Source organism: Capra hircus, chromosome 5 (assembly GCF_001704415.2).
Source record: "Capra hircus breed San Clemente chromosome 5, ASM170441v1, whole genome shotgun sequence".
NCBI lineage: Eukaryota > Metazoa > Chordata > Mammalia > Artiodactyla > Bovidae > Capra > Capra hircus.
Window position 1 is genome coordinate 90,219,016 of NC_030812.1, and position 15,321 is coordinate 90,234,336.

Consider the following 15,321-nt stretch of genomic DNA (forward strand, 5'->3'; position numbering starts at 1 on the left):
TTTTTGTGGGACATTTTTCCAGGGAAACTGATTTTGAAAGCTAAGGCACTGCCTATTAAGTATTGCTCTTGTTTCTGCAAAACAATAATTTCACTTCATGTAGGATGGGAAGTTCTAGTACCTTGTCAAATTTTTATTTAAGCTTCTGATGTAATCCTCTGCTGCTAATTCAGAGTTGCTATTTTTAAATGAATGCTTTCCTTGAACTGCCTTCTAATTCCTTGGGTAATTTCTGCTTATTATTAGTAGTTGAATAGTTGCGTCTGTGCACCAGGGTTCAAGAAAATAGCAACCATCTGCCAAGAACTGCAGACCTTAGCCCTTGGTCTCTGGTATTCTGACAGCACTGCCTTCTCTAATGGAAGTATCAGTACCCGGTGAATACACTGTTAACACTCAGCTGTGGAAATATTAACACCCTATGGCCCACAAGAGCTAAATCAAATTTCAACATGTCTCTTGCTAAAAGGAAGCCAGCAGGAGGTGGTGAATCTTCAAACAGGATTAAGTAATCAGCAATATTAAAAATTATCTAAGCTAGAAATGGAGCACGCTGGTTCTCATGAGGTTAAGCCACTGGAAAAAAAAATAGATTATTCAACAGAGACAAAATATAGACCTCTGAAGAACTCACTCTGACAACTTACTTAACAAGCACATACTGTTTGTTCTCAGAGAAGTCACTTTTGATTTAGAGAAGTTGAAAGGTTCATTTCTCGAAATAGTCTGTCCTCAAGTTTTTTAACAGTTCTGTTAAACTGAGAGTGGGAGTCGGAGGATGAGTACAGTGGAAACACTTCAACCTTTTCAGTGACCTTTTTTGATGCATGATAAAGAACTGTTCAATGTGTAAATAAATCAAGTTTCTACTAAGTTCCTTGAATGATGCTTACTAAACACCACTCTATCTGAAACCGGTCCTCATAACGTCTAAAACTCTGATTATTCAGAAAAAAAGAAATTACACAGTGAAGTGGAAACATCCAAATGTAAGTACTGCTATTTACTATAATCAAACTACTTTAGGATAGTTTTATTTACATATTTAGTACATAAACAAACAGCATGTATTTCTGTAGGAATGGTGTGAATTATAGGGTGAGGATGGCAAGCTCCAAATCTCTGGATTTAACTCTAGCTCCTTAACTTACAAGTGCCATTTGGGCAATTTAACCCTTGTAAGCCTCAGTTTCCTCAAAGGTAAAACTGGGATAATAATAGTTTTTGTTTTATAGGGTTATTATAGATAATAAAATGAGGCCATATTAAGGGAGCACTACATGAAAATCTAAACTTTATACTTAAAACATTAAGGGACTCAAATAGATGTTCAACATCTCTTCAGGTAGAGATGCTTAGTTATCAGGAATCAGAGAATACAGAAGTCCATCTAGTGAATCCTCTCTATCTATAAGCAAGAAAACTAAGCAGGCTTCATGCTGATAAAGATTTTTGTAAAAAATATTCCATGAACTTTACAAGAAAATATTACTTAATACATTTAAATGTCTTTAAAATAGATCAAAGTACATCTTAATGGAACATTAAGCTATCAAAAAAAGGCCATAGTTAATGCTTTAGAAACTTTAAAAAATTATCCCATAAGAAAACTAGGCTTTAGTGATATAGAGTCATACTAATAGTTTTGCCTTTACAATCATTCTTTAAGTATTTTTAACAGTTTTGTAAAGATGTAACAAATACCATACAATTCACTCAGTGTACGATTTAATGGCTTTTAGCTTCCTCCCAAAGTTACTGAACCATAACCACAAAAGAAATCTCATAACCACTGGCTCTCATTCCCTACATTGCCCCAAACTCCTCTCGCCCTAGGTGATCACTGATCTACTTTCTGTCTCCATCCATTTGCCTATCTCTGGGCATCATAACGGAGAAGGCAATGGCACCCCACTCCAGTACTCTTGCTTGGAAAATCCCATGGGCGGAGGAGCCTGGTAGGCTGCAGTCCATGGGGTTGCTAGGAGTTGGACACGACTGAGCGACTTCACTTTCACTTTCATGCATTGGAGAAGGAAATGGCAACCCACTCCAGTGTTCTTGCCTGGAGAATCCCAGGGACGGTGGAGCCTGGTGGGCTGCCGTCTATGGGGTCGCACAGAGTTGGACACGACTGAAGCGACTCAGCAGCAGCAGCAGCAGCAGGGCATCATAAAACATGTGGTCTTTTGTGACTAGCTTTGTTTGCTTAACATGTTTTCAAGGTTCATTCATGTTGTAACATACATTAATATTGACTTCTTCTTATGGAATATTCTAACATTGCATGGACAGACCACATTTTATCTATCCATTCATTATTTGATGGCCATTTGAGTTGTTTTTACTTTTTGGCTATTGTAAATAATGCTGGTCTGAACATCCATGGAGAAATTTTTGAGGGAACCTATTTTTCATTTTTGAGTATATACCTAAGAGTGGAATTGTTAGGTCATATGTTAACTTGATGTTTAGTATTTAAGAAACTGACTAACTGGTTTCCAAACTGGCTGCCCCGTTTTATATTCCCACGAGCAATATATGAGATTTCCAATTTCTTCACATTCTTGCCAAAGCTAATTGTCTTTCTGATTATAGCCATCCTAGTTAGTGTCAAGTGATATCTCAATGTGGTTTTCATTTATATTTCCCTAGTGATTAATGATGCTGAGCATCTTTCCACATGCTTATTGGATATGTCTATATTTTCTTTGAGGAAATGTTAGACCCTCTGACTATTCTTTTTTAAAAATTAGGTTATTTATTGTCTGGTTATTGAGTCATAAGAGTATATATTCTGAATTCCATTCCTTTATTAAGATATAGGATTTGCTAATATCTTCTCTTATTCTGTGAATTGTTACCTTCATACTTTTTTTTAGCCTTTACATTTTGAACCAATCTTCTATGAGCTAATCAGTTCAGGAATGACAAAACAATAACTGTGCTATTTTTCTAAGTCTTACTTGAGCTAAAAAACAATTAGAATTAAAAAAAAGTTTTTTTAGATGTTGGCTACTCTTATCTAAATCAGAAAGAAGTAAAGAGTAAGATGAAAATAGGAACTCATTTCTTCCAGAAGTTTCTTGAAATATAAGAATGAACTGTAAGTAATTCCAATGAAACCAATTGTTAATTGATTTTCTTATATAATTATTTCATTAATTAATTCAACTGTATATGGAGATGTAAGAAACAAGGATAATTGATGATTTCTTCAAATAATATAGTTTAAATATTATTTTAAAATAAGGTATAAATAATCATAATGAATTTTTGAGAGTGATTGATTCAATATTGAGTAATTACTATGTCTCAGGTATTATTAAGCTTGTGGGAAACAGAAACACTATGATGAACTATTTGGGCTTAACTAGCTCTCATTCTGTAGACTTCCCTGGTGGCTCAGACGGTAAAGCCTCTGTCTACAATGCGGGAGACCTGGGTTCAATCCCTGGGTCAGGAAGATCCCTTGGAGAAGAAAACGGCAATCCATTCCAGTACTATTGCCTGGAAAATCCCACGGATAGATAAGCTTGGTAGGCTACAGCCCATGGGGTCACAAAGAGTCGGACATGACTGAGCGACTTCACTACTACTACTCACTACTAGCTCTCATTCTAATGTGGGTAAATTACATGTCTCACGTGTTGTGTGTAAACACAATGCAATATAATATAATTCATAAAGAAACAAAGCACTGTAGTAGGAACATGTGGTCAGTTTTACTTAGTGAGGTCAAAGAATGTCCACGTAGAGGAAGCCTTATAAAAAGGGGGAAAGGCGCAAGCTCAACCAAAAGACAAATTCTATCTATGTATCTATCTATGTTCTATCATTTATCAAAGAAGGTGGGTATATGAGTGCACAGTAATTATGAAAGACATCAGAAAACAGAAATATTCAATGTACAAGGCACAAAAAACATAGAATTTTAAGATAATTTGTAAATTTTGAACTTGGAAGATTGAGAGGAAGCTTCTAGTAACTCCTACGAAAAATAGAAAAAAAAATTCCTTTCTCCTCCTTTCACATGCTAGAAGTTTTATAAAAGACACAGATTTTAAAATAAACCAAAAAAAATTGTTTGAAAAGTCCTTTGTGTCACTTTCTTTCCCTCCTTTCTCCTTCTTCAGGATCTCGAGAAAGAATTCGGAACAGAGCTGAGTGTCATACTCCTTCTCTGACTCTAGAAATTGCAGACTTTCTTCATGGCATCAGTGCTGATGCCATGAAGACAGACTTAAAATATCTCTTCTTGGCTTTGAATGTGAAGCAGAAGCCAAGTAAGAGTTGCTTCCCCAAGCCAGAACCAGACATCACACTTGTTCCCACATGCTTCCTCTTAACTAGACGATGACATCATTATCCACCAGATTCTCAACCACCATGCATTTTATTCTAGGGAAGAGACAGAATACACAAGGGATAGGCTTTTTTTTTTTCATTTTGTTATCATTATCATTGTTTTACTAAATGGACACCTACTATAAACAGGGTATTTTGCCAGGCTTTGCATATTTCAATAGTAAAAGATACTGTTTCAGTTTTTGAGGATTCTTTTGTTTTGAGAGAGAGATATGTAGAGAAGTTTATTTTTCCCTATTCAATATTTTTTGGTAGTTATTTCTCAAAGAGCAACTAGACTCCCCATTTAAGAAACTCTGGCCATTAATTTTATTTTAAGTTTAGTTTAGAAGACACAATTATAGTTTAGCTTTGTTTCAAATTTATATTCACAGCTTGCATTTATCTAAATTTAATATCTACAGCTACTGAAATTGGAAATAAACAGAATTGATATTGAATTACTCATAGAGAGTTACAGTTTTTCTCTTTAAAATTTTCACATTAGTAATATCATGCCTGTCATGCAATTCTTACCTGGAAGTCAAAAGTCCAAGTGCCTCCAAAGGGTGAGAGAATTTCCATCTTCTTAAAATGGTATGCATTTCTGAAACAGTTCTTTCATCCCATCCAGGGGCACTTCCCAAGACCAAAGGAAGGGAGCAATTTTCATTGTTGCAGTAGAAGCGATAAAACCATAAGTATCTTCTCTTTTCCTCAGAGAGGCTGCAAAACCAGATTGGAAGTGATAATTTACTGGAGTTTGTGACAATAACAAACGTTTGCTATGAACAGTCAGTACAAAATATTAGGTCTAGTTCTTTGATTTTTAGTTTCTTTTGGAAAATAAGTCCTTTATCTTCTTGGGACAGTTTGATAGGTTATTTTATCTGATTATTTCCCACTAATTTAATCTTTTATAGAAAAATTAAATAAAATGTACTTCAGTTCAGATAATTCACATGTATTTTTCCTTGCTCTTATCTTTGCCACTTTTTAAAAATTGTCATTCTGGTTAGCAAAGTTTCTGTCTCCTTTAAGGCAGACCAAGTTTATCAATTCTGCCACATGTACTACTTAGAACAAAGATTATCAACCATTTACTTTCTTACTGTATTTGGAAATTAACTTAGACTCAACTGGGCCCTGTGGAGAAATGGCACATTTTAAAGATGATATTCCTTCATTTCGAAGCAAGTTTCATCAGAGGTCAGAAAACTTTTTGCTCTAAACTTCAGAAACAAAGATGTCATTTCATCCTTGGATTCTGGCTTTAAATTCTTAGAGTTTGTTGGAAGTTTGGAGTTAAAATGCCACTGAATAGGACTTTCTCACATGCACAAGTGTGTCCCTCAGAAGATCTAGATCTGGGACAAAGGCCATTGATTCACTGACAGTTTACCATGTTTTGCTTACACTCCAAGAAAAGCATTCAAGCCCACAGTTGAACTGAAGGACAGCATTTCTCACACGACAATGACAGCTTTTCAACACTGTCTCCTAAAAACTGACACTCTGTCACTCAGCTTTCATTAACTAAAACTCCCAAGAAGGGATAGCAAGAATTATTAACAGACTTTAAATGTTATTATTTCTGTATGATATCTTCTGAAATCCTCTCCATCTGCATAATGAAAGAAATGAATCACAGAGGATGGTTTTTGAGGTACATTTGCGCTCTTTTTCTCTTTTGTCACTACCTTCTTCACCAGAAACCCCCCAGAGGAAAAATATTCCATAATAAAATTATTACTATGCTACTAAAACTAATTATTTTGTTTTAACTGAATTCATTTTTCAATATTGAACAATGCTTTTTTTCTCTTTTATTGAAGCATAATTTACATAAAAGAGAATGCATGGATTCAGTTAATTAAATTCTGACAAATGCACATATTAAGCATAATAAAATCCACACTCTTTTCAAGATATAAAATGTTTCTTATGCTACCAGAGGTGAGCAGTAGTATGACTTCTTTCATTTTAGACAAATAATATCTACTTTCAAATTTCATATAAACAGAATCATGAATATTCTTTTATTTATAGCTTCTTTCACTATGTATAATTTTTTGAAATTATCCATACTGTTGAGTATATCAGTAGATTATTTCTTTTATTTAATGAGTATTACTCCTTTATATGAGCATATCATAATTTGCTTATCCTTTCTCTTACCTGATGGACACTGGGAGTGTTTCCTGTTTTGGAATGTTATGAATAAAGCTTTTGTGTGCATGTATTTGTACAGGAGTATTTTCATTTCTCCCAGGAAGTACCATGGAGGGAAATGACTTTGTTGTATGTCATGTGTTTACCTTTTGAAGAAACTGCTTTCTGAAGTGGTTGTTGCATTTCACATTAGCAGGTGTAGGGTATGACAGAACCAATTGTATAGCATTTTGCCATTCTTTAATTTTGCCCATTAAAAAATATTATGCAAGTCACTGGAGTTTAATTAAAAGCATACTGATCATTTGAAAAAAAATTACACTTTCTAACAGATTATAATTGCATTTTTATCCCTATTTTGGAACTACTAGAACTGTCATCTTATTAATAACGGTTATTCTAATCAATGACATGATATATCCTTCTATTTACTGAGGTTTTCTTTAACTTCTCCTAGCAAAGTTTTGCATTTTTAAATATGTGTGTGTTAGTCACTCGGTCATGTCTCATTCTTTGCAACCCCATGGGCTCTAGCACTCCAGGCTCCTCTGTCCATGGAGTTCTCCAGGCAAGAATACTGAAGTGGGTTGCCATTCCCTTCTTCAGGGGATAGAGATGTTGATATTGTAAATACTGATAGAATTTAGAAAAATGAAATTTATTTTCTATTTTTTTTACTGGAATATAGTTGCATTTTGTACATTAATCTCAAATGCTATGATCTTACATAATTACCCATCTGAAAATAGAGCCAGTTTTATTTGACTTTTACACACTTAAAAATTTTTTTTTTCCCATGGGATAGTGCACTGGTGAGGACTGATGGTACAGCAATGAACAGGAATATTTAGGTAAGCATCTTTGTTGCCAGACTTAGGGAGAAAACATTTATTCTTGCATCATTTAATATAATGCTAACTCTAGCTTTTCCTATAGTTCCAGATTCAACTCAGGAGTTGAAGGTTGAGGAAGTCCCACTCTATTCCCAGTTTTGAGAGTTTTTATCATGAATTGGTGCTGAATTTTGTCAATTTTTTTCCCCAAATATATCAAGATGTAATGATTTTCCTTATATATCTTTCTCAATTCTTTAATTTTAATCTAGCTGAATTATTGTATTCAAAATATGCACCTGTAAACAACATTAAATTAAATTAAATTAAAAGACAACATTAAATTAAATTAAATTAAAATTAAAAGACGCTTACTCCTTGGAAGAAAAGTTATGACCAACCTAGATAGTATATTCAAAACCAGAGACATTACTTTGCCGACTAAGGTCTGCCTAGTCAAGGCTATGGTTTTTCCAGTGGTCATGTATGGATGTGAGAGTTGGACTGTGAAGAAGGCTGAGCGCTGAAGAATTGATGCTTTTGAACTGTGGTGTTGGAGAAGACTCTTGAGAGTCCCTTGGACTGCAAGGAGATCCAACCAGTCCATTCTGAAGGAGATCAACCCTGGGATTTCTTTGGAAGGAATGATGCTAAAGCTGAAACTCCAATACTTTGGCCACCTCATGCGAAGAGTTGACTCACTGGAAAAGACTCTGATGCTGGGAGGGATTGGGGGCAGGAGGAGAAGGGGACGACCAAGGATGAGATGGCTGGATGGCATCATGGACTTGATGGACGTGAGCCTGAGTGAACTCCGGGAGATGGTGATGGACAGGGAGGCCTGGCGTGTTGTGATTCATGGGGTCACAAAGAGTCGGACATGACTGAGCGACTGAACTGAACTGAACTGAACTGAATGAGAAATCTGTAGAATTATAGCTTATCCCATGAATGTGATTTTCTGACTTTCTCTGAAGCCTTACAAAAATTTTATATTTATCTTTAGTTTTCAGAAATTTGACTATGATGAGCTTAGGTGATGTGTGTGTGTGTGTGTGTGTGTGTGTGTGTGTGTGTTTGGGATTTGCTAAGTTTCTTATATCTGTAGGTGATTTTTTTTTTAATTAAACTTGTAAAATTTTGGCTATTATCTCTTTAAGAATTTTTTTTTTCTTCACTATCTCTCTTCACTCTTGTGTGTCCAATACATACTTATTACATTGCTTGATAATTGTCCTATAGGTCACAAGGCTGTATCACTATTTTCAGGTTTTGTTCTTTCTGTACTTCAACATGGATAATTTATATCGCCCATTCTTTAAACTCACTGTTCTTTTTTTTTGTTCTTATTATGCAATCTATTAAGTTTTTCCAGTGATTTTTAAAAATTTAGATACTGTGCTTTTCAGTTCTTAAATTTCCATTTCTCTACTTCATTTGTTCACCCATATGTATCTTTTAATTTAAACCCATAAGTACCTTTATTACAGTTGTAAAATATTTGCTGGAGGAGGAAATGGCAACCTACTCCACTGTACTTGTCCGCAGAATCCAACGGACAGAGAAGCCTGGCATGCTATTGTCCATGGGGTTGCAAAGAGTTGGATACAACCGAAGCAACTTAGCACGCATGCAAAATATCTGAAGCTGTTTCTGTTAACTGCCTCCTTAAATCCTGGTCTATGGTTATATATTCCTGACTCTTCCTATGTTTAGCAATTATTGGTTGTACACTAAACTTTTAAAATCCTACTTTATTCACAGTCTACATTTTGCTATATTTGAGTGCTAAATGTTTCCAGTTTTTTTTTTTTTTTTTTTTTTTTTTAGGAGGCAGCTTGATCCTCTTGGGGTCTGTTTTTATGATGTGTTAGACTAGGCCAAGCACAGCCCTAAATCTTGAGCTAGCGCACACTTACTCCTAATATGCATCTTTCTTTATTGAGTGCTGAGGTGTTCTGTGATCTTTCTGCATCATTACCGGTCAGAAAATTTATGTCTCCCAGCATTGTGCAACCTCTAGAATCTACATTTATTTCACATCTCCCTGTAGCAGTTCTTTTGCTATAAAATCTCCATGTGCTCATGAGTGGCTCAGTACTCAGCTGAATACATAAGGGGACACTACTACATATTTCTGAAGCTCCTATCCTGTGGATCTCCCTTTCTCCACTATTATTCTCTGGAAATTCTAGCTGCCTCACAATTATTAAACTCTGTGATTTCTGCCTTATTTATTTATTTATTTTTTAATCTCAGGAGGTAAGACCTGCCTGCTCTTCTTTAATTATAACTTCTAGAGCTATGATACAGAAAACGTCTCTGGGTCTGAAGGCCTTTTTACTCATGGGTTCACCTCAAGCCTTCTCTGCTCAATTTCTGAGAGCAGTTGCTTTATATGTATTTCTCTTGTGTCATATTTCATTTCAGGAGGACTAGTTTAGTAATATAATAGGTAACCTTCATGGCTAGAGGTGGAGGCATAATTTCTTTCAAAACATTTGTTTTTTACTTTATGTTCTGAGATTTTCTTTACATTAGATACTTTTCTTTAGAGGTCATCAAGAAGGTATTCTTCTTATTTTTACAAATGTTATAGTACATTTTCACCAAACTTCATTGTCTGAACTTCTCAACTGCTTACATTTAACCAATTTGAAAGAAGACAAGTATGTCACCAACTAAATGATAAAATGTGGTATTTGGAAAATGAATGTAATCTGTTTATAACATAAGTTTTATCACATTGAAGACTGTTCTCCATCTGTTTTCACAGTCCTGAATGAAACTGTACTCTACTGAGCATTAATAATTGTATTTGAGTGAGCAAAACAGAAAAAATGTTGCTTATTTTATGTATAAGTTATCCATGTAAATGAAAAACTTAAGTATAAAACCAGTTAGAATTCACTGGGGCTAGTTTAAAAACACAAACCTTTAATATTTAAAGGCAGTTTCTGTGCTTATTTATTTGTTGGTTTTGACATTTTTTGTTTGAACATATTTAAAATTTCAAAGGATAACAACTTTTTATATTTAAAAAAATCTATCATACAAATATATCAGTCTCCGATATGTGACATACTTTTTAAATGTTAAGTTTTATATTTTTGAATACGAACTATCAAAAGATGCTTCATCTAATTAAGATGGCAATAGTTTAGAATAACGATGGATCATCAAAATATGTGTCATAAGGACTATGAGAATCCTTAAGGTCATTTTTATACCAAACTCTATGCCAAGGAACTTTATCCTTTACAACATTTATTTTACACGTATTATTTATCAGGCACAATGTAGAACGCTGGAAACGTAGTAACAAACAAGATAGGTTCCTGGTTCTCTTGGTTCTCACAAATAAATGAGAAAAAAAAAAACACATTAATAAACAGGATGATGCCAGATTGTGTTACGTGTGATAAAAAGGTAATAAGAGAGATTCTAAAGAGGGAAAAACTTCATTTGATAGGGTCATAAACGAAGGTCTCTTTGAGAAGATCACAATTAAGTGAGGACCTACAGGTTGAGGGGCTTCCCTGGTGGCTCAAATGGTAAAGAATCTTCCTGCAATGCAGGAGATCCAGGTTTGATCTCTGGGTTGGAAAGGTCCTTTGGGGGAAGAAATGGCTACCTACTCCAGTGTTGTGCCTGGAGAAACCCATGGACCTAGGAGCCTCGCGGGTACAGTCCACGGGGTTGTGAAGAGTCAGACATGACTGAACAACTAGCATTTTAACACTTTCACTACAAGATGAGATGATTCAGCCATGTGAAGAACGAGGAAGGAGTATTTCATGAAGAGGAAATTCCAAATAAGAAGACTCTGAGATGGGAGAGGGAACGGCACATGTGAAATATGAGAAGTAAAGAGACGTCATTGGCTTGAAGTGAATGAGGAACATAGTAGGATGTGCGGAAATTAGAGCTCAGGGCATTAACAAGATTACCCCAAACTAGTTTTTCCAGTGGCCATGTGTGGATGTGAGAGTTGGACTATAAAGAAAGCTGACTGCAGAAGAACTGATGCTTTTGAACTGTGGTGTTGGAGAAGACTCTGGAGAGTCCCTTGGACTGCAAGGAGAGCAACCAGTCCATCCTAAAGGAGATCAGTCCTGGGTGTTCATTGGAAGGACTGATACTAAAGCTGAAACTCCAGTATTTTGGCCACCTGATGCAAAGAGCTGACTCATTTGAAAAGACCCTGATGCTGGGAAAGGTTGAGGGCAGGAGGAGAAGGGGATGACAGGGGATGAGATGGTTGGATGGCATCATTGACTTGATGGACATGGGTTTGGGTAAACTCTGGGAGTTGGTTATGGACAGGGAGGCCTGGTGTGCTGCGGTTCATGGGGTCACAAAGAGTCGGACACTACTGAGCGACTGAACTGAACTGAACAGAAATGCTTAATCACGTTCAACACCTCAGTCTGGAAGGTCTCAAACTAATCCCTCTTCCATAAAATGGCTCTAATATCTGCCCAGTTCAGCAATTTCAAACCTTAGACTCTTCAATGAATTACCTTGATTATTTCGTTTCTCATTTGGCTTCACTCCAATTTACTATTAATCATCAAGTCATGCCTTTTCAACTCCCAGATATGCTCCAAATCCAGCCATTACTATCAATGTTCACAATGTCCACTGCCATTGCCCTCGTTCTAGTGACCATGACCTTCTGCCTAAAATATTACATCAGTTACTTTACTGTACTGCTCACTTCCTCTTTTCAGTTTAGTTCAGTTGCTCAGTCATGTCTGACTCCTCACAACCCCATGAACCAGTGGGGTTCACTGTGGCTTGCTGCTACTGCTGCTGCTAAGTTGCTGCAGTCATGTCCAACTTTGTGCGACCCCATAGACGGCAGCTCACCAGGCTCCCCCATCCCTGCAATTCTCCAGGCAAGAGCACTGGAGTTGGTTGCCATTTCCTTCTCCAATGCATGAAAGTAAAAAGTGAAAGTGAAGTCGCTTAGTCGTGTCCGACTCTTCATGACCTCATGGACTGCACCCTACCAGGCTCCTCCCTCCATGGGATTCTCCAGGCAAGAGTACTGGAGTGGGGTGCCATCGCCTTCTCCAAAACTGTGGCTTAGAGATTATCAAATATTAAGTACAAACAGTAAGTACACAGAATTAGTAATCTCTTATAATTCTTCCTGGGATATCTCTTTCCCAGAGAATTTCTGTTTGACAAAATTTAAGTACTCCTTTAGTTACTAATTTAGTGGTATTAAGACATAAGCTATTTCTGTTCTTTTTCAATGTCATTATAATTAGATTTTACATTTTCTGGTTTACCAAAACAATTTTCTATCTAACTGAAGAACCATGGTTTATCACTGTTAAATGCTGATCTGTATCTATCAGTCTCTGCTTTGTCATTCTGAAATGAATGTTTTCCAATCTTTTTATTTTTCTTTTGACCAAAGTTAAAGTTTCTGAGTGTCATGAGAAAAAAAAAATCTTAAAAAAACCCACAATTACTAACTTAGCTCCTAAGTATTAGTGGATCATCCAAAAGGTGTGATCGTAGGAAACGAGAGGAGTTATGTTGGAAAGAAGGTTCACTCTTAACAGATATGAGTGCTTCTAGAATGATTGCTGGTATCATGAAAAGAGGCAAAATTCCCTCCCCAAAACTGGCTCACTTACAGTATCGGAGTCTGTTTTTGTGATAGTCTGGCAATATGTTTTAAACATTCTTTTGGTGGTTCTTCAAGATCACTTCCATTCTCTTCAGAATCAAGTTTCATATACTCCCACTCAGTAGCTGGAAAATCAATCTGAAATAACAAAAAGATGGTTTGCCACGTATCAAATGCCTGAAAAATGCATCATTAATTTAATGATCTCTATCTTAGATTTATAGAAAATAAAGCAAAGGGCAGGAAAATATCCTATGTTTCCTGTGATGTTTATTATTTAACAATAATTTTAGAAGAATCATTAGGGTTTGGACTCGGTGTTTAAATATACATGATATTTGGTAAATCCTCAATTATTTATATAAATGGTATATAAGTTTGTAGTCTGTAACTTTATCTGAGAAAAAATAAGAAAATAATATTTATTAACTTTTCATAAAGTTAAATGCTACATTTTATATAATGCTGAAATTATACCCTTTCTGTATTTCATTACTAAATGTTGATTATTAAATGATGAAAATTATAGATTGCAATCACATTTTTTCATGTAATCACTTGAGAAAATAAAAAGAGTAACTTTATGTTCGTCTCTACTACTTAAGGAGGAAGGCAGTGGCACCCCACTCCAGTACTCTTGCCTGGAAAATCCCATGGACGGAGGAGCCTGGAAGGTTGCAGGCCATGGGATCGCTGAGGGTTGGACATGACTGAGCGACTTCACTTTCACTTTTCACTTTCATGCATTGGAGAAGGAAATGGCAACCCACTCCAGTGTTCTTGCCTGGAGAATCCCAGGGACGGGGGAGCCTGGTGGGCCGCCATTTATGGGGTCGCACAGAGTTGGACACGACTGAAGTGACTTAGTAGCAGCTACTACTTAAAATTTGTAAGCCTGTGAACCACTTTGTAGACACGACAGTGAACTCTTCTCTGGTAAAGATCTGTTTTGCAAGTATAAAACCAAACAGAATATTCTTGCTGTGGCTCTATAACTCAGTTTTATAGACAAGGCTAGAATGTAGACCTTTTTTCCTGGCTTAACACGCCTCCCACTAGACCACACTTAAGTGATAACCTGATTCTAGTAAATAACATTTGTCACTGTTGTTGTTTGGTTGCTCAGTCATGTCTGATTCTCTCATGACCCCATGAACTTTAGCCCACCAGGCTCCTCTGCTCATGGGATTTCCTGGGTAAGAATACTGGAGTAGGTTGCTGTTTTCTTCTGCAGGCGATATTCCTGACCAGGGGTCGAATCCACATCTCTGGCACTGACAGACAGATTCTTTACCACTGAGCCACCAGGGAAGCCCAGTAAATAAAACAGTAGTTATCAAAAAATACAGTTTCTAAGTACATAAATGAGATAAATATTTTCAGCCCCATATAATGCTTAGGAGGTTTCCCTGGTGGCTCAAATGGTAAAAGAATTTGCTTGCAATGTGGGAGACCCAAGTTCGATCCCTGGGTCAGAAGACCCCTTTGCCTGGAAAATTCCATGGATAGAGAAGCTTGGCAGAATACGGTCCATGGGGTCATAGAGTTGGACATGACTGAGTGACTTTCACTTTTCATAGTACTTAAGAGTATCACTTTTTTTTTCATTTTCATATCAGAAAATCTAACGAATTTATTTTTCTCTGCTGATCTATGTTAGATTGTGATCTCAGAAAATAATGGAATAAAATTATAAGGTAGACTGTGAGTTACGGTTTGAAATACAGTTTAATCTACTTGGATTCTTATTTGAAAAGTCTTAAGAATTTTTTTCTTTAATCTTTAAAATTTGTTGCAATATTTGTTTTTGGTATAATTTTTGTTATAATATATCATTCATTATTACAACACACCAAAGCAATATTATAGTAAATTTTGCCTGTTGGCAGAAAGATTAATTTTGCCTTGGAAAGAAGTGCCTCCGGTATTAGTAGGTTACCCTTTACTCTTAATATATCCAGATATTTTAAACATAGAAAACAAAAATGCTAAAATATTAATGAGCTTATTCAATTTTATGTTGGTCCTAAGTAAAGGGCAGGGTAGATGAGGAAACTAAAGCTAGTGGGTGAGAATACAGAAGTATCCTTATACAAAATCTATAATAAATTCCTTGATATATTTCAATTATGAAATTTTTTTCATTTCTGATACATGAATGAGGTCCTATACAAACTGCATATCTTCATATTTTATGAAGTTAGACAGTTATCGATTCTTCAGTTTCTGACAGAAAATATTAGGGCTTTCCCCAGTTGCCTCTTGTTTTAATTTTTCATAAAAGATACTTTCCCAAATATGTGTTAATGTACAACATTTTCC

General features: G+C 35.8%; 1 protein-coding gene across 1 annotated transcript in view; it reads right to left on the reverse strand.

Moving 5' to 3' along the window:
- The window catches only part of PIK3C2G (phosphatidylinositol-4-phosphate 3-kinase catalytic subunit type 2 gamma), a 470,847-nt gene that overhangs the window by 306,218 nt on the left and 149,308 nt on the right, over nt 1-15,321 (reverse strand). Inside the window, exons 15-16 of the mRNA XM_018048420.1 lie at nt 13,007-13,137; nt 4,885-5,073 (exon numbers count right to left, since the gene is read on the reverse strand). Coding sequence (XP_017903909.1) covers nt 4,885-5,073; nt 13,007-13,137 — 320 coding nt within the window. The remainder of the gene's footprint in view (nt 1-4,884; nt 5,074-13,006; nt 13,138-15,321) is intronic.